Source organism: Odontesthes bonariensis, chromosome 8 (genome assembly GCF_027942865.1).
Source record: "Odontesthes bonariensis isolate fOdoBon6 chromosome 8, fOdoBon6.hap1, whole genome shotgun sequence".
Taxonomy (NCBI): Eukaryota; Metazoa; Chordata; class Actinopteri; order Atheriniformes; family Atherinopsidae; genus Odontesthes; species Odontesthes bonariensis.
The window spans coordinates 6,370,126-6,388,659 of record NC_134513.1 but is presented as its reverse complement, the minus strand read 5'-3'; the positions used below and the strand labels follow the sequence as shown (position 1 = coordinate 6,388,659).

The 18,534-nt window shown below is 39.9% G+C and overlaps 1 protein-coding gene across 3 annotated transcripts in view; it reads right to left on the bottom strand.

Moving 5' to 3' along the window:
• Positions 1–7,485: 7,485 nt before the first annotated feature.
• atxn7l1 (ataxin 7-like 1) overlaps positions 7,486–18,534 on the bottom strand; it is a 29,021-nt gene continuing 17,972 nt past the window's right edge. For all 3 annotated transcript variants that reach the window (XM_075471468.1, XM_075471470.1, XM_075471469.1), the window contains 6 exons: positions 15,532–15,794; positions 14,686–14,905; positions 13,892–14,013; positions 12,849–13,382; positions 12,176–12,425; positions 7,486–11,843 (listed from right to left, as the gene is read on the bottom strand). In XM_075471468.1, the coding sequence (XP_075327583.1) occupies positions 11,826–11,843; positions 12,176–12,425; positions 12,849–13,382; positions 13,892–14,013; positions 14,686–14,905; positions 15,532–15,794 (1,407 nt within the window). In that variant the 3' untranslated portion in view covers positions 7,486–11,825. The remainder of the gene's footprint in view (positions 11,844–12,175; positions 12,426–12,848; positions 13,383–13,891; positions 14,014–14,685; positions 14,906–15,531; positions 15,795–18,534) is intronic.

Genomic DNA, 18,534 nt, shown 5'->3' with positions numbered 1-18,534 from the left:
CTCTGCGCAAAGGTGTACCCTTTACGTCCAGTTTCACCTGGAAATGCCGACGACTTGGGAAGACGCTGTGGGAAAAAGAAAGGATTTGACCAATTCTTATTCGAAAAAGTTCAATAAATTACTCTGCTTTTCATTGCATCCACGCTCGTGGGGCTGATTTATAGCCCAAAACGCGCAACCTTCTCAGCTCTCCACGAGAGTCCTCGGCGCAAACGCAAAGTAAAGCAGTGAAGGTTACACCCTACCAGAAGTTTATCCAACAGAAGAAATACTTTATATCACCAGTTTCATTAAATGCCGAGTCAATAAGGAGATTAACATTTAAGGAGACTAAAATGAGAGTGGTGTTCAGATTGGTGGCCAAAATTGCATTTAGACATTTACCAATAAAATATTGTAGTATTAACCAACATTTACAAATGGATTTCAGCATAGCCACACATATGAATATTTAATTTTCTTTGTTTAAAACCCTCATGACAAATTTGTGATTTTCAAATGGAACATCACTTCCTGAACTGTGCAGGCTACCTTTGTATATGAAAATAGATTAAAAAACATAATTAAAAGCATTTTTTAATGTATTTATTTTCACTTGAAGCTCCTCTTTGTGCATCCTGAACAAAGCCTTATGATAAATTAATCTCTCTTAGTTGCTGTGATTGTTTATCCAGGCAAGGGAGGCTTACTTAATGGTCCTACCCAGCTGGGGCCCCAAGGGTGCATTGTCCCCAGGTTCCAAGCTTGTAGTTACCATTATTGTTAACATTTTTTTATTTTAAAGTCAATAAAACTACCTAGACAAAAAATTCTTAGAAAACAACGGCAGAGAGATGCAAAATGACTAAAACACCTGCAAAGGAACATAAATTGAGGAAATATATTCCTATTATCTCAAACCAATTAAATACAAATGGTACAGAAAGGTACAAATGCTTACAAAGAGATGATAACTATTATGAGGAAATTAAAAAAAATGATAGGAAAGGGACTAAATGATCGTAAAAACACGTAACAAACATCTTAAAGAAGGATGCAAGAGATTAAAAACTACAACATTGAGATTCAAATGCCTGCAATGGAACTCAAAAGCATCCAGAGAATGACATAAGTTGACCACAAAGAAGCAGAAACATTGCGAAAAGATGTGAATGAACCTATAAGACAAGCAAAACAAGCACAACGCGATAAAGAAAACAATCACATAGATAGGCTATAGAAACATGCCACAAAGAGGAACCTACTAAAAAAATGATTAACAGTGACCCCATGAAGACACAACATGGACAGGGTTAGACAGAAAACCAAAGACAGAAAGACATGCGGTAACCACGGAAAAGACCATATATGGGAGGAATGGGGGACTTAAAGTCTCTGCCCAGACGTTTGTTGTCCCATGATCCGCCCATGGATCTGGGTCACCTGTTGACTTTTGGGTTATGCAGTAGCTTGATAAGATTCTCAATGTGATCATATTGTTCCCTCAACAAAGATATTTTTTAAAAAGTCACTTATCATATCAAATATTAATGTAAATAGCAATAAATAAGCATCATTCTCCTGCAAATTAAGTCACTTGCTAGCTCTGCTGAACCCTAGCTTAGCTCAGTTAATTTAGCATTAGCAAAAGTAGTGTTAGCTTAATAAATCATACCTGATAAGTGTTAGGCCTCACTTCTTGTACATTCAAAAAACGTTTCTTTGATAGCAAACTATGAAGATGTCCAATGGATTTCTGCTATTCTAACTTAATATATTTTACAGGTATGAGAGTATTTTCATTGGAATTAATTCATCTTTGTCTCTAAGCAAGTTAGCTTAACTTCTGGACCCTTGGAATAGTAGCATGAATGTTTTGTCTTGATAAGTGGTTGTTAAGTTTAGATATTCTTTAAATAGAGCCTTATAATACTCCATAAAGTAAAAGTTACAGCAACTACAGATGAAAACTGTTTAAAAAAAATAGCAAATTTTCCAAAATAGTATTTTCTTACCTCTATTCCAGACTGCTGGAAACAAATATTTGCTTGCCTAAACACTTCTTATGAACTCTTTAACAGTGACATTTATATCATGGCAAATAAGAAAAAAAAAACTAATTAATCATGAGTTAATTATCATTTGAATTAGATTTTATAACTACTAACCTACATTAGTTGGCCATTGATAGCTAGCTGGCTGTTAATGAGAAATAAAGGAGTAGTTAAGCTAATTGGCACCAGCTGGCTCAGACATTACATATAATATTTAATGTGGATGTGTGCTTTACTAATCATAGAGAAACAAGGATGCACAGTTTTCTCCATAAGACAGGGAATGACACTGAGTAAGCTTGTTCTATAAAAGTTTATAATCAAATTATACAGCCTACTTACTGTTCTAATAGTAAGTTAAAAGCAAATCTAACAATGATATGTGTTTAAGTATTAAGCAACAAGACAACTGGGTCTTGTGCAGCTTATTAATAGGTGCGACCGTTTTACCCGGACTGGTGCTTATGGTCAAGCTCTGTTTAGTGGTGAAAGAAGTATTCAGATACTTTATATAAGTAAAAGTACCACAATGGCAATCAAAGAATACCCAACAATAAGTAGAAATCATGCATGAAAAATCCTACTTCAAATGTAGTTTTAGTATAAAAGAAAAATTACTTGAATATTTTACATTGAGGCGTCAATATTTAAGCAGCATCTCATTGTTGAAGCTACTGCTCCTACCCTACTGCTTCATATACAGTTTTACATAAACACTAGATAAACCCAAGGGGTAATGAGATTATCATGACAGGAAAAACAAAAAAAAGTTTATGGCTTTCGTGGTTTTATATTTTGTTACATTCTTAGGAAATGCAATGCTCTCATTGGTCATCAAAAAGCAATAAGCATAACAGTTAAGACCCACCAATGACTCTGTGTAATGAGAAAGCTCTATTAGTAAATTCATTTGAAATGCAAAATGCCAACAGAAAAGATCTTTGTTGAAGTGTAAACCAAAGGTTAGAGCTTGAGGTAGCAAATGCGCCAAGAAAAAAGTGTTCCACTTAAGCCAAGATGCTGCTCTTTAACCAGAATAGGATCAAATTTTGAACTTATTGTTAAAAAAGAGAGAGACTTTTTTAGTTTTGTAAAGGGTCCTGCCATTGTTCTAGAAGCATTTTGAACTTCCCATCAATAAATCTTACTTTGGTCCAGGGTTAGGCAACATTTGTTTGATATCTTGGGGAGATAGCATAAAGCTCCATGAATATGTGCATCAAAATCTTACACATATCAAACAAATACTTAACGCACTGAATAAACTAAGGGTGGAATCTGAGAAGTTCCATAAGAGTGGTAATCCCTGCCAGCTCTTTCCTTAAGACTCACGAGAGTCCACAACAAAAGATGCCCACCACTATCGCCTATACACAATTAACTAAAGCACCAGCATTATTCCATTATCATAAGAATGCTGTTTGCAGTGGGGTGGGGCGGGGGGGCTCCACGGCATTCATGAATGTGGTCAAATAGAACTGAGAGCTTTTATCTTCTCAATTACATGCAGGGTGCATTTATCACACCACCTAGTGACATGTTTGGACACTGTTGTGCATAACAAATAATTCATTTATGCTGGTCATTTAAATGGCATGTTTGTAATAACAGGATAGCAGTATTTCTATTTTATTTTCAGGGACTGTTGAGGATACATGGGGATTATGGCTACACTTTCAGTGGGACTCAAGCACAAACTAATCTAATGTTGAGATTAGACTGATGGAAATTGATTTGATCTCCCCTAAAAGTGTTTGATTACTGTTTTGTTTCTTTCAAATTAGCATCGAAATGTAAAGTCTTTTCAGATTTTTATGCGTTGCCAATCACCCTCATTGTAAGAGTATCCGACGCCTCCGGAAGTTGTAGTAGCTGCTGATTGTGACCTAAAAGGACAACCTGTGCCGCGATTGTTCATTCAAGTAGGATCGTCTGAATGAACCTCGACCCATCGTTTGCTCGGCCTCACACTTCACCACGAGTGCTGTTGCTCTGATATGTGGCTGATGAGACTTGTCGGGGTCATGTTAGAGATAAATGACCACAAGGTGTCGATGTTGTCAGGAACGTTTTTATTGTAGTGTGTCATTTCAGTCCATTAATGTTAAAATCATTGAGAAAGGCAGCAGACAGAAGATCCTGCTGGATGTCATTCTCAGAAACATATAATTGGCTGTAGCGATTTGTCAGCAGAGCAGTAATAGACGGCAGCAGAGATGTGTGTACTTGTAACTAATGCTGCTGCTTAAGTGTGCTTTAATGTAAAGACTGCTCAGGCCACTGTAATTTCAGATTTTACAGAGCGGGTTTGGACTTTCCATCATACTCTAATCAGTAGTTTCTCGCATTGCATTTACTTTTGTTGGCTTTTTAAAATGACTTAATTGAGCTTTCTGCTGAAAATTTCCATTCAAAAGGAAAATTACACTCAGTGATCATGAAAAAAAACAAACAGCTCTTTTTGTGGAAATAAACTCAAATATAAAGACCAACTTCAGATGCAAACAGACGGATTACGATATTCTAAAGGAGATATGGACTTGTTAAAGTATTCCAAGGTGATACTTCTGGCATCTTTTGAAGAATTATGAAAACAATATTTGAGTTACACATGAAAAAATGAATCTATAAACAATTGTTTTGATTTAACGGCCCAGTTTAGTCTGATATGAGCAACATCTTATAACCCATTGAAAATTTTAGCAAATGATAACACATTTTAAAGCAGATTTTTGTGCAAACTGACATTTTACTTACTTGAAAGGTTATAACAAACTTTAACAGTGCTTGAGTAAGGAAAGAATGGTGTTCATCCATCTTCTCACGAACGGCTGTTCTCTCCAGTCTCAAGTCATTCTTCTCTCTGGGTCTGCAGTCACATCTGACTCAGTCTTGAGGGCGATTTAGCCGTTTTCTGCGGCGGCGACATCCAACTCTAACGAAGGCTCAGCAGAGGACTTATTCAGTCATCGCTCAGAGACTCTGACAAAAACATCGCTTTAAACATGAAAGAATGATAGATATGCTTAGTAGTGGAAAAGTTTAGAAGTTTTAATTAGAAATAAAATCCCATTACTATGTATTTTCATTTTTTAATTTGCACCAACTGGTCTCCAGCCTTCCAGTTTTGATTCACACTGACATTTTAAAAATCTGTGAAACTGGGAAAACGTACTCCTGTTTCACTATAAAGATAAGGAAGGGTTCAAAACCTTGAATATTTAAAAACAAACTAGATTAGAATCACTTAATTGGCTCAGGCACAATTCTGAATCAATCATCAGTAAATACAGTTTATAACTGCATCCTAAAATGGAAGTTAAAACATTAGCATGCAAAGAAGAAACATACGTGAGCATATCCCACCTCCCTCCCTGGGTTTATCAAAGATAAACTTAAGCAATGTGGGAAACTGTCCTCTGATGCATCAGCATTTGAAAAATCTCTTTGGAAATCCATAACATTGCATTCAACAGGCTTAAGAGGAGAGGGACCATGTGACTTGTCATTAGCTGACAATTTAAATTTGGCACATGGCATGACTAACCTGAACATTTGTGAACGGTTCATTAATGCTGAAACATACATACAGGCTTTTGGAGCAATAGAAGCTGCCATACTGGGCATGGCTTCATGGTGAAAGAGTCCAGGGTGTTAAGCTGGCCTGTTTGCAGTCCAAACTTGTCACCCAATTAAAATATCTGGTGCATTATCAAAGAAAAACTATGACAACGGAGGTCTCAAGCTGCCTAATCCAACGCAGATTAGCTGTAACATTTTGACAACCGACAGATGTAGTGACAACACTCGTAATCTCGTTACAATGGCACCTAGCAGTGGGTGGTAGGATATATTCTGTCCTTGAAGTTGATGTTGGAGGCAGAAAAAAAACAAAAAAAACGGGGAGGTGTAAAGATTTGAGGGACTTTGACAAGGGCAAAAGTGCAATGGCCACATAAATGGCGTTCTTGCGGGATGTTCCCAGTCAGGACCGACCAAAAGCGGTGCAAGGAAGGAAAAGTGGTGATCCTGCAACTGGGTCAGGTGCCGCCATGTTCACCCATGCAGAGGAGGAGTGATGGATGGCCTGTGATGTATGAATCAGAAGAAGAGCTAATTTAGCTCAAACTGCTGGAAAAGTTTATGCTGATCACAACATAAAGGTGTCACAGCACATAGTGCATCACACTTTGTTGTGTATGGGTGCTTAGAAGGCTTAGAGTGCTTTGAGCAATGTTCTGCTGGGGAATCTTAGGTCCTGCCATTTATGTTGACGTTACTTTGACAGATACATTAAATTCTGTTCCCAACTGAATATTTCCGTAAGGCAGCGGCATCTTTCAGCAGCACAGTGCGTCCTGCCACATGGCAAAATTCACTCAAGAACAGTTTGAGGAACCAGACGGAGGTGTAGACTCGGTTTCCAGATTCTCCCGACGTCAGTCCAATCAAGCATTTTTGGGATCTGCTGAACAAATAAGTCCAATCGAACAATGTCCTGTCCTACCTTACGGGACGGTGGGGACATTTTTTAGGCTTCAGCTCAGTCTCTAAAGGACAAAAGCAAAACACGTGTTGCTGGAGTTTGAACAAGGCTGTCACAGTTAGTGTGGTAATGTTTTGGAGTTTATTTTTTCTTCCATTTCTTTAACCTTTTCTATAAAGCACGAAGGAACAAAAAGTTTATTTACAGACTGCTGTTTCCTTTCTAAAACAGAGTAAGGATATGGCTGAATGACAGTGTGGAGCTGAGTGGGTTTTTTGGTTGTTTATTTCAGGGATGCAGTAAAATGAAGCAATCTAACTTACTGCTTTGTTTGAGTAAAAAAAAAAAAAAATGAAATTAATATGGGATAATATTTGACGATCAGAGTCAACGTTACAAATGTGTATCCGTCTGGGATTGAAACTCAAGACATTAAAAGTCTTTAAACAACAGGATTGAAAAGGATGGAGCAGCTGGGACTCCGATTTCACCAGGAGCAAAGCATCCTGTTCTTAGTAACAAACCTGACGCTCTTTCAAAGTTCAGATAGACAATTTTCTGTGACTATATAGAGGAGAACGTGGTTAAATAACATCCAGCTGTGCATGCTGTGCGTGTTGTCCAACAAAGTCTGACACTGAGAGGCTCCAACACTGAATACAAGATGCAGCTCGGATGAATGTCATCTTGAGATTCACCCTCTGGGTGCAGTGGATAGGGTTAGGGTGCCATATTTTATGGCCAAACAAAAAGCTAAAAATGCCAACCTGCTGGTGGCAATAAAAAGGAAACAGATCCAGGAAATCACCACAAATCCTCCTCATGAAATAGTTGTCGAGATATTTCAGCCTGGTCAGAAGTGGCGGAAGGAAAGGCTGACATCTGTCGTTAGGAAGCTGCTGGGATATAAAATCATAAACACAAAGGTTGAACAGCACAAGATTCTCAGATATCGCCCCGAAAGCAAACGGTACTCATTTCAGTTTTATATTTTCACTGGAAACGATCATTACAGATGCATCTGGTCAAAATGAAGCAGAATTTCTACAGCTTACAAAATGTGGAACTCAAGCTTGCTCGTGAGACACGTGACAAGCACAGAGGATGTTTTTGCTTTTCTCCAGCTGTACAAAAATATCACATCAGACACCAATGATCATGAGCTGCTCGAACAGAAAACATTCACCAGATACCTGCAGTCATATACAAAAACATTCATCGGAAAGTGGGTGGCGTTCCTCACAGTTCAAAAGCTGCATCTTCCATTTACAAATAACACTGATCCACCTTCAATCATTTAATAAAAGCTTGGATATAAGACCATTATTTTTACAGCAAGTGTTACTTTGTTTTCATGGGAAATCCATTTTTATCCAATTCCAATCCACCGCAACCCAACATGTAACTTTATCAGACGTTCAACATTCACCACAGTCGGACCGGATTATGACAACAGTGTGCGGATTTAGTGGTTGACTAACCAGGAATATACACTTCTCATCCTCTTTAACTGCAGCTCCCAGAAATACTTTTACAAATATAGAAATATTACGACTAATATCTTGTCAAAGATATTTGTTTCAAGACTATTGTCTTTGAAACATGTGATAAGGTGGCCAAGAATTCGAATCAATTAACCAATACAATCCAATGCAAGACGAGGGTGCCTTTCCATATCTTCTAAGAAGTTTGTTGACTTTAACATGTAAAGGCATGAAAAGTGGCAACACGCTGCAAAAAAAGGACCAAAAAAGTGAAACTTTTCAGCATAGTTAGACAGTTAACTGTACACAGCGAGTACCCAGATAAAGCATGTGTATCTGCAGTTTTACAAAGTCCACCCAGCAGGTTATTACTAAACTGATCAAAGCTGTTTGGCCATCTCACAAACTGAAGTACTTTCGAATACTTGGGAAAAAATGGAACACAAAGACAACTGAATATGTACAACTCACTCATCGTTAGTGCTTCCACACAAAGTTAGTTGTCGCTGAGGCAGCTGCAGCAGGTGGGAGCTCTGCTCTGCTGCAAGGCAAATCAAAATGCTTTCAGTTACTTGTGCGCTATCAGCGACTCAACATGAGTGGGTGGGGCACTGATCAGACAAACCGAGGGGGCTTTGGGTTCTTGTTTTACAACGAGAAAAAATAAAAAATTAAAAAAAAAAAAATCACCTAAAATTTCATGAATGTAACATGTTCCAGAACTTTCTTTTCCTCTTAAAAAACATTCAGGGTTTAATCATATGGTTCCGGATCACTGATGGCCTTAATGTTGTGGAAGTGAAAGTAAATGCACAGTTTTGGGAGTTTAATTGGTGATTTTCACTTTCAGCTTTAAGTGCTGTCTGTTCCATGAGCACTTGCACTTCTTCACCTTAGAAATATTCAAAAGGCGGTCGACTCAAAGAAGGAATCACTGAGATGCAATTGCAGCACAGTGGACAACTGAGCAACCACAGAGGGAAATGGTGTTTCGCTCGAGTAAGTGAATGCATTTTGACCCAGTTCTGACTCGACATATCACAACAACCCAGATAATCACACTGAGGCTGGACCAATCGGCCTTGGAAGATAAAGACAGTTAAGAATATAGCTGTAGTTTTGAACACTAGAAGAAGCATGAAAAGGATGGAACTGTAGTGGGCAGCAGGAAAGTTGGGCCCTTTATAAGAAAGTGAAAATAGGGCCTGGTTTCACAAAAAAAACAACCTTTGTTATTTAGCAAACAACAGATCCACAGCACAATGTAGAGTAGACTTTAGCAGGGTTCAGAGGACATGCTGGTGACTCTCTGGCCCATTATCTCTGCAAAGGACAGGGCTGGGGGAAGCTCGACGTGTGATAAAGACCTGACAAGGTCAATGAGAACAAAGGGGAAACTTGGTGACTTTGGGACTAGACTGCAAACCTGAATTCCAAAAAAAGTTGGGAAGTTTTCTAAAATGTAATAAAAACTTAAATCAGTAATTTGTTGATCTATGTGAACCTAAAAATGGCAGCAACAAATCCCCCCAAAAAGCTTGCATTGGGAAGTTTTTACTTAATTTTAGTTATACTCTGTAATACTTTGGAAACTGAGAATAAGAATTGATGCAAAAATCTGTCTACTCTTGCCGAATAAATGACTCCATGGCTGTTATGTGAGTCTCCTCCTCACAATGCATCATACATTCTCAGTAGGAGAAAGATCCACAACACACTAGGTCTCCTCCTTAGTTTCAGATTACATTTCTGGATGCAGCGGCAGACTGCATAGAGGTAAAAGGATTTTTCAGGGTACACTCGAGCCCATGTGGCCATACTGATCAGCTGCATCATTTGACGCACGTCCAACAGCCGTTTCCTTCTTTGGCCTGTACACGCTGTAATTTCCCCAGACTTCATGACTTTTTCACAATATTGTGCTTCATAGATATTGATAGAGCAAAGTTCTTTGCTCTCTTGGATTAAGAAAGATTTTTTTTGGACCATAATCATGATTCTTTGAGAGTATGGCACAAAGTGGGGAGCTCCAACCCACCCGAGCCTGTGGCGGATGCTCCTTCTACGCCAAATCCTGACAGCCGAACCGGTCACAAATTAATCTGGCGGTTGTAGAATCTTCCAGCAAAGAGTCACGTTTTTATTCTACAAAGTTTTATTTTTGCCTCTCTTATATCTGTTAAATAAAGTTAATTGCAGATTGAATTCTGTACTCCAAAATGGTTATATGGAGAATACACTCAAAGATCACTGCAAAATCTTTAGCCAGAAAGCAGAAAGTTGGGGGATTTTCACAAATGCAGTAAAACTTCAGACAGAATTGTCTGATGTGTTTGAAAACATCTGGAAAATGCTACATACCGATACCTTGATTTCAGCCTTTTTGACAGATAACATGCTTTTTCACAGCTATGATTACATTTTGGAACACTGGAAAATTCCTCTTAAATGAATCCCTCGTTGATAGCTGGCAAAGCAGCCGAATGAAAATGACAAACAGTAGCAGCTGCCAAAAGTTCCAATTTGGTTTTGTGAGCGTATTAATGGGCATTCATTTGCTACCGAACAAATTTATGAATGTTTTGAGAAACCAGGCCAATCTCATCCTTACTGTTAAATACAGTCCAAGGTAGGAGGGACAAATACGCCCTCCATTACCTCATATTTAGTGAAAGGGGACAACTATTAATAAATAAAAAAATAATAACAGATATGTACACAATCAACTGTAATAATACTTTCAACATTTCTTCAAAATGTCATAAAAATTTCTTTTTTTTCCCGCTGAAAAAGTCTCTGTAGCTCAAACCTCAATGGTCAGCTAGACAAACATTATTTAAGAATGATAAATTATCATACAAAAAAAGCAATCCAACACCATAGTAATAAATCTGTTTTGGATGCTAGTCCAGGAGTCTGTGTTTCCCGCAACATCTGAATCAAAACAAGGAAAAACACACACCAATCTCAATAAAGTCAGACTTCATCCTATGCTGAAATACAATGCATTCACGCGGCATCGTTGGTAACACGAATGCTTTCCTCTTCTCTCGTGTGAACAGGTCTTTTTTGTGGCACCGCTGCAGACGGCCGTGGAATCAGCGAAGAAGGAAGCGAGTGGAACTGCAGTAAGAGCACTTTGAACACAGGCATGCTGGGATGGACAGGGAGAACGGGGGGAGTCCTTAAATAGAGAAATGCACAAAGCTGTTTGGTATACAAAGAAACAAAGTAAGAGGCTGAAACAGAGGAGGAAGCTGGATAAAACCCAGCCAAACCTGCCGTTATCTCTCCCCTCTTTGACCCAGACAAAAAAGCTAAATGAGGAGAGAGCCAGAGAAAGGGGTGGTGGGGGCAGTGAGGTGGAGTCCTACAGTAGTCGTGTCAGTAGGTCCTTAAACCATCAATCACTGGAAAACAATCACAGACGTCTTTCTTTGCCAGCAGATTGGAAACAAACTCCAGTAGTGGAGTTATCAACAATGCCTGGTACACTTGAGGCAAATTCCCTTTTCAGAGGAGTCTTTTTTAAATCTTGCTCTGTAAAGACCACAAGCACAGTGAAGCAGAGCAGCTTTCCAACAAAAGGATCCATAATGAGGGACAGGGAGAGGAAATAACTGCCAGCCAACTGTGGGCAAAAACTTCAGAGGCCCGATGTCACACAGGGTGAACTGAACTGTCATTGGACAAAAAGGGGTGACATCGGTGAGATGAAGCAGTCTGATTGGTGCTGTCGGTGGAAGAGTGGTGAGGTCAAAGGTCACAAACGGTGGTGTCCTGCACAGCTGCCCAACATTCTGCCCATAAAACAGCTTTCTGTCAGTGATGCAACTTGGCCTGCAGACAGAAAACAAACATTTATTGAATGGCTTTCATTTCTGGCCTGTGAACCAACAGTTTTACACCACACTGTAAAAAGCTAAGCAGTGAGCAGTAATTTGAGCACTTCAAGCTTTATATTGGTGTGCAGTCATTACGTCTAATGATGAATAATCTAATGAGAACAAGACAATGTTTAGCTGAGGATATATCTACGTTTCTTGGTGAGATGCTAACTTTTACCACCAACGAGTCGCAGCCGACTTAAAAGGAAATGCAATTTGTTTTGTAAGCATCAGTTTAAATTCTTTACTCGGACGATGAATGAAAAGTCTGTTTCTGACTCCTACCTGTCTCGGGGACTCAGGCCCCGAAGCCAGTATCCCCGCGCTTTCCTTTCCTTTCCCAAAGAGACCGTCTAACCCGCTGGGCTTGCTCAGCTTGCTGGCCTTCCCTTTATAAGAGCTGGGACTCCTCCTCTTCCTCCCTTCTGCTCCTCCCCCATACGCTAGGGGTCCTGTGGGGGGAGCCATAAGCTGATGTATGGCTGCGGCTGGTTCCCTGGGCGAGTGGGGTATACTGCTGGTGCCGAGTTCACGACTAATGAGAAGCAGAATGGGAGGAAAAATACTATCAGTGATGAATGGTTTAAACAGTGTGATCTATTTGGGTTAGTGTATCATTCATTACAAAAGATCTTACTGTGCTGCACAATCTTAATTAAGTCATCACAATATTTGCTCTGCTTGTTTACACTCTGCTCTGCTTTGAATTAATCACCCGCTCATCTGTGTATTGCTTTATTGTAGCCCAGGCAACAATCCCATTTTCCCTTCTAAGGCTATTAAAGAAAATATTCATTTAATCCTATTACATCGAGTTATTGCCAAAAACTTTTCAGGCCCAAAAAAAATCCTGTCATTCAGTCCTGAATACAATTATCAAAGATTAAACAGTTTAAACAGGTTTTTAAGAGCCTGGACTCATCAATTGATATCTAAACCTTAACAGCCCCGGGCCAACCTGTTCTGTGAGTTGTGGCTTTGGGACCCATCAGGTCTGGACAGCCAGTCGTTTGCGCTGCTAAAAATCCCACCATCCCCGCGACTGGGTCCCTTTTTCCTGGCTGGTGAGGCGGATGCAACCCCAGCGCCTTGTAACGCTGGATGGAAGCTGCTGCCGTTCCTCTTGTGATTCTCCACAATCGGAAACGAGGAAGAAGACGAAAGGGAGGAAGATGAGTGGGAAGAGTTTTTTCTTTTCTTAGGTCCCACGACAGTGTCCTCCGTGTCTTTGGATGGGCGACTGGCTTTATGTGTGCTGTTACGAGCTTTTCCCAGGGCAAAAACCTGGGCACTGGGCTGAGGAGAGTCTCTCGCATTGAACATCCCGGGTGTGGATGCAGACTGAGGAAACGTGGCGGTGTAGGAGAGGGAGTTGGAAGGGGACGTGAGGAGAGGGGAGGAGACAATGGTGGGAGAAGGAGTCTGCTGTGAAGTAGCAGAGGTACCAGATGGGGAGAGGGAGGGGAGGCTCTCAGCAGCCAGAGGCACTTTCCTGAAACATGGAAGAGAGGATATTTCAATTGAGAGGCGAAGGTAGACTGAAACAAACCACAACGTTTCATTAATTATGGACTTTCAAATGATTTTCCAACTCTCATCTCCTGTTGCTGCTCCTGTTATCTGCGATTCTGCAATTTTACATACATGTAGACTTTTTTGGCTTTTCATTGTTCTCTATGCTGATTTTTGCTTTATATTATTGTGCGATTGCATTGTCACACAATAAACTGAAATGTCTAATCTGGAGACAAAATGACTCCATCTCCACCATGTAATAGGTTGGCAAGCACATAAGTTCCTCTCACACAACTTCCACATCACCGGCTAACAGAGACAGTACATCTCACGTTGCTCATCCATAAAATCTGCCACCTGTCGGAGGGGCTTCCAGGTTGGATTCCAAACAGAATTTCACAGAATCGTTTAAAGATCACAGATGTTTAGTTGATGCCACATGTTGAGTGTTTTCGCACTGATTTTTTTTTATTAATGTGCACTCACCTCCACATCTGTGAGTTGAGGTGTTTCTCTACCATGTTCTGGAGCGCCAGTCGCATCCTGTCCCATCGCCTGTCAAACACATAGTATCCCCGTCCCATGAGCCTGCTGCTGTATACGCAACACTGGGAGGGAGAAATAAGAGCAAACGGTTGGGAGTAAACCACTGGGAAGATAGAAGGAGAGTTCGTACAAAAAGAAAATAAGAAAGATTATCAAGGAAAAGACAAAGTATGTAGAAACAATTCAAATTAAAGGTGAGTGAGTGATATATGATGGGAGGTGATATACGTACTACAAGCAATGCTGAGAGCTTTAAAACAAACAGACCTGTCCCTTATACCCATGCCTGATAGAGTGGACAGCTATAACAGCTGAAACCATGACTAACTGAAAACATACAGTCCCAAAATGTTGAAAAACATAAATTCTTGATTGTCCTCAGCTGGGGTTAAAAAAAACAGCATAATCTCTGCCAACCATACATTCAAAGCTAACAAATCTGCAGACTTTCGCTTTGCCTATCCCAGTGGTCATCGGGCGAGAGGCGGGGACAGTTTAATATTTTATAGACAAACATAAATGAGAACAGGATAAATCCTGAAATCTACAAACCTTTCTTTTTGGACTAAAAACAATTGATAAGACCTACACCTGAGAATGAGATATAAAAACAGATCTCACTGATTAAAAGTGGAAGATATTGCCTACAATTTGTATGAATATGAACTAAAAGACCTTAAGTTAGGGACTATTTACATGTCTGTTAGTGCACGGTTAGTTGTCCTTGTATTTACCCCTAAAGGCTGTGGGTGACGATTGGAATAGTGCAAGGCAGGGGTGTCAGTGTCATCTGGAATCTCTGCATCTCCATCATCACTGGAAAGTCGACCGTTGTCTCCTGCTGCCGTCATCCAGCTGTGGGAAGTCGGTTCCGGGTAGGGGCCTTGGGTCGGAGCTGCTGGGAGATGGGGACTGGGAGTGGAGGTGGAAGAGGAAGAGGAGCTGCCCAGAACCCTGTAGTGGATATATTGAACAGAGATAAGAAAAAGATAAGGATTAAAGGTCTGTGAAAGGGTAAAAAAGCAGAATATTGCAGAAGAAAAGTAAGGATTACGATAGGAAATAAAAAGGAAGAAAGCCCTGAATGAACATAACTTCTTATGTCATCTCTGCTTTACAGTCCACTTAGTATAATTCCAAATGTCACATCCCAAATAACTTCCTTTATTAAACAGAGGATGACAGTTTCAAAAGAAAATAGGAAATTAGTTCTAACAACTCTCTCACTAAGGCAGACTATTATATATTATATTATGATTGTCTCCCTGTTCCAGCAGTCGGTGTTTACAGCATCCCCTGGTGGAAAAACACAGAGAGACAAGCTAAGCCTCTAATAAGGAAAAAAAACTAGGAATCCATTAAAGAAACTGGCTTAGTCCTATGAATTGAATTTTGCCCAAAAATATATTCAACTTAAAAATTAAAATGCCTTTAATTTCATAAAGAAAAAGACACAAACTACAAAACAAACTTTGGAAAAGGGTCGTGGAAAAATCTTTTAAAAGCTGAGAAGTCTCCTCGAACTTGGGTTTTTGGTGCAACTGGATCACATTTTTCATGTGCAGGCAAGAGTGTCCCACCTAGGTATGTGTGCATTTGCCAGCCGTAGCTTCAGTGTAGACAGGGGTCGTCCATTGGGGCAGTGCGACTTGCTGGGACACGCAGTCTCCAAAGATGTGATGCTCTGGCCAGAAGCTTCCTTCCCTCCCTGCACTCCATCCTTGTCTTTCTCTTTTTCTTTCAAAGCCTCCCTCTCCTTTGCCTGTCCCTTGTGTTCAGCCAGCAGGATGTCGAAATGTTTCTTTCGGCCAGGAACAGCTCGGCGGTGGGTTAATGAATGAGTCTGTCGTCGAGGGAGGAAAAAAAAAAAAAGAAGAGGTTTTTCATTTTTCTTCTTCTGCAAGTTAATAGGTTTGAAGTAGGTGAAAAACATTCTTCGCCAACACGTCTAAATATTACCATTCACCTTACAGGCACCTCGGAAGGTAACCAGCCATCGAATGTTTGGTTTTCCAACAGCTATTCACTAAATGTATTAAAGATAGGCTGCTGAATCACTTTAAACAGGTAGTGCAGCTTCAGGGGAGAACATTTGTCTCCCGAGTTCTTTCAAAGGAAGTACTGAAAATCACGGCCTCTTCAAACTGCCTGGAAAGTGTCGTATATCATGATCCAATATATCCCGATTGCTGAATAAGAAAGTGACAGGTCACCAATTTAAAGCTGAGGCAAAAGTAAGGGCAGGGGCGCAACTACCTACTTTCTGAGGGGTATGCAGACACATGACCCCCCAGCCCCCATGAATCTTATTTATCAAGTATGGCCTAAAAATACTTAATAGTTTATTGTAAACATTACACTTTCCATGTTTTCGGGAATAATTCAGCGGCAGGATGTTCATCAATTAGCCTCATAATGAATTATGAGAGGCATTTTGCGTATTAGGAGCGACTCATAATTTATATTTATAATTTAATATTTATATGTAAATAAAATATATAATACTCACAAGAGTTCCTGATTATTTATCTATAGACAAAATCCATCCTCCTCTTTTTATGATAATCCACAGACATGTACGGGAGGCAGCGCAGCCAAGTGAAACGTTACAAAAAAGAGAGAATAGACTATTTGAAGTAAATTCATACAACCCCAGAGCCGCAAATGCATTTCTTTTCTTTATTTAACCATTGAGTTGCAGCCATACGATTAGCTGTTTGTGTTAACGGGCAACTGAACAGGTGTACCTAATAAAGTGGCCGGTGAGTGTTTCTTGTGAGTGATTCTTAATACACCGAAGGACTCTTTAAACTGTCAAGCTTCCAATTTAACATATTACACACTTGTTAGTCTTGGAAATTAATTCCACACCGTCACCGTCATGTCCTCCTTTTTTTATTTTGAAACAGAATCCTTGTGTTGTTGTTATTAATTGTGCTAAATAACAAATTTTTACGCCATTTTTGGTTAAAAAAAAAAAAAAAAAAAAAGAATATATGTGATGAATTATAGTGGTCCCAGCATTGAGACAGTCCTACACTAATACGTCTAAATAACTTCGTCTTCGTGTTCATCAACACTTTGTGTCAGCTCGGTGAAGGACGACACCTCGAGCAGTGTGACACTTTGTTGATGACACCAGAGAGGTAGATCAAGTTTTCAGACAGAGCACAGCTACCAATGTTAAAAACTGAAACAAAAATACAGCGCTTTAGCAGGATTCTACTTACACTTCAGTTTAAAAATAATTCTGAGTGTGTAATAGTGCTTTAGTAAATTCCAAAAAGATCTGTTTATCATAACTACAGGAGTGCTGCAGAGTGCTTTTATATAGTGATGCACACAGAGATTATGTTAAAAATAAGGCTGTCGTGATTAATCACATGCCTCTGAGGGATGCAGCAGAGCACAACCTGGCTGCAGCTCAGAAATGCACGTAAACAATGACAATAAGATTACACAAAATCGGCTGCTGGGTGTCTATTCAGGCCTCGGTTCCAGGCAGGTTCCTGTTGTGCTAAGGTTGTACACCGTGTTCAAGATCTCTGAAGTAGAAACTCGGATCTGCTCGATGCTAAGTTGCAGTATTGTTTCTCTGTCCTTACTCATGACTGTAGAGTTGCTCCTGATGGTAAAAGTAGACAACTATGAGCCAGGCTACAGCGTGGCGTGGTCACAGTTTCCAGAGAGATTCCAGTAGTCACCAAATAAGTAACACAGTCGTGTTGATTTTCTGGAAGTTTCTGGACGTTGATGCCATTGTTTCTCACCATCCCCTGCCGAGCATAACTCATCGTATCTTGGCAGGATTAACGCTGTTGGTTTTACTGGGCACTTGGCTTTCATGTGACGGGCTTGATGTAATCTGGTGATCGGAGTCTAACCTTTTTTTTCTTCATGATTTGTGTGTAGACTGGAAAACAATGCTGAAGTGCTTTACCAGTCGGATGTCATGGGCTGTGGATCAGGAATTTAATCCCACACTGCACGTTGAATGCAAAATAACTTAACTGTATTAAAGTGAGAATGCCTAAACATTCTATTAACACATTATGTCTGACAGTTCTCTTTTAAAACTCTCTGTGGTCTGCGGCACACATCTCTAGGAAGAGCAGTAAATCTTTTATTTCATATCCTCTTTTATACCTCTCTTTAAGCTTGATGTAAAGCCACAGCATATTGCTGTTTTTTTATGAAATGCGCTATACAAATAAACTTCATGAAATCAGATGACATATTCCTCATAACAATACAGAGGTCATGGCCATTCTGAGACGACAATCGGACTTGATCGGTCCTCGTGACGCATGTTTATCACACACAAAATGGCCCAAATGTCAACTGCTGATGCCACATTCCCCGTACGGCACAGCGGCCATGGGCTAATCTGGCTTCTGATCAGCTATCCAGAGTATTCTGAGAAATAAATAACAATTTCCTCACTTGATGTAGGTCAAATATTACAAAAAGGGTGAATATCACGCATGCACCTTTGCCCCCCATCTGACTTTAACAGTCATGTTTGAATGAGGCCATTAGGAGCGTAAAAGTGTACAATGTATGAATGACTAAATGCAATTGAT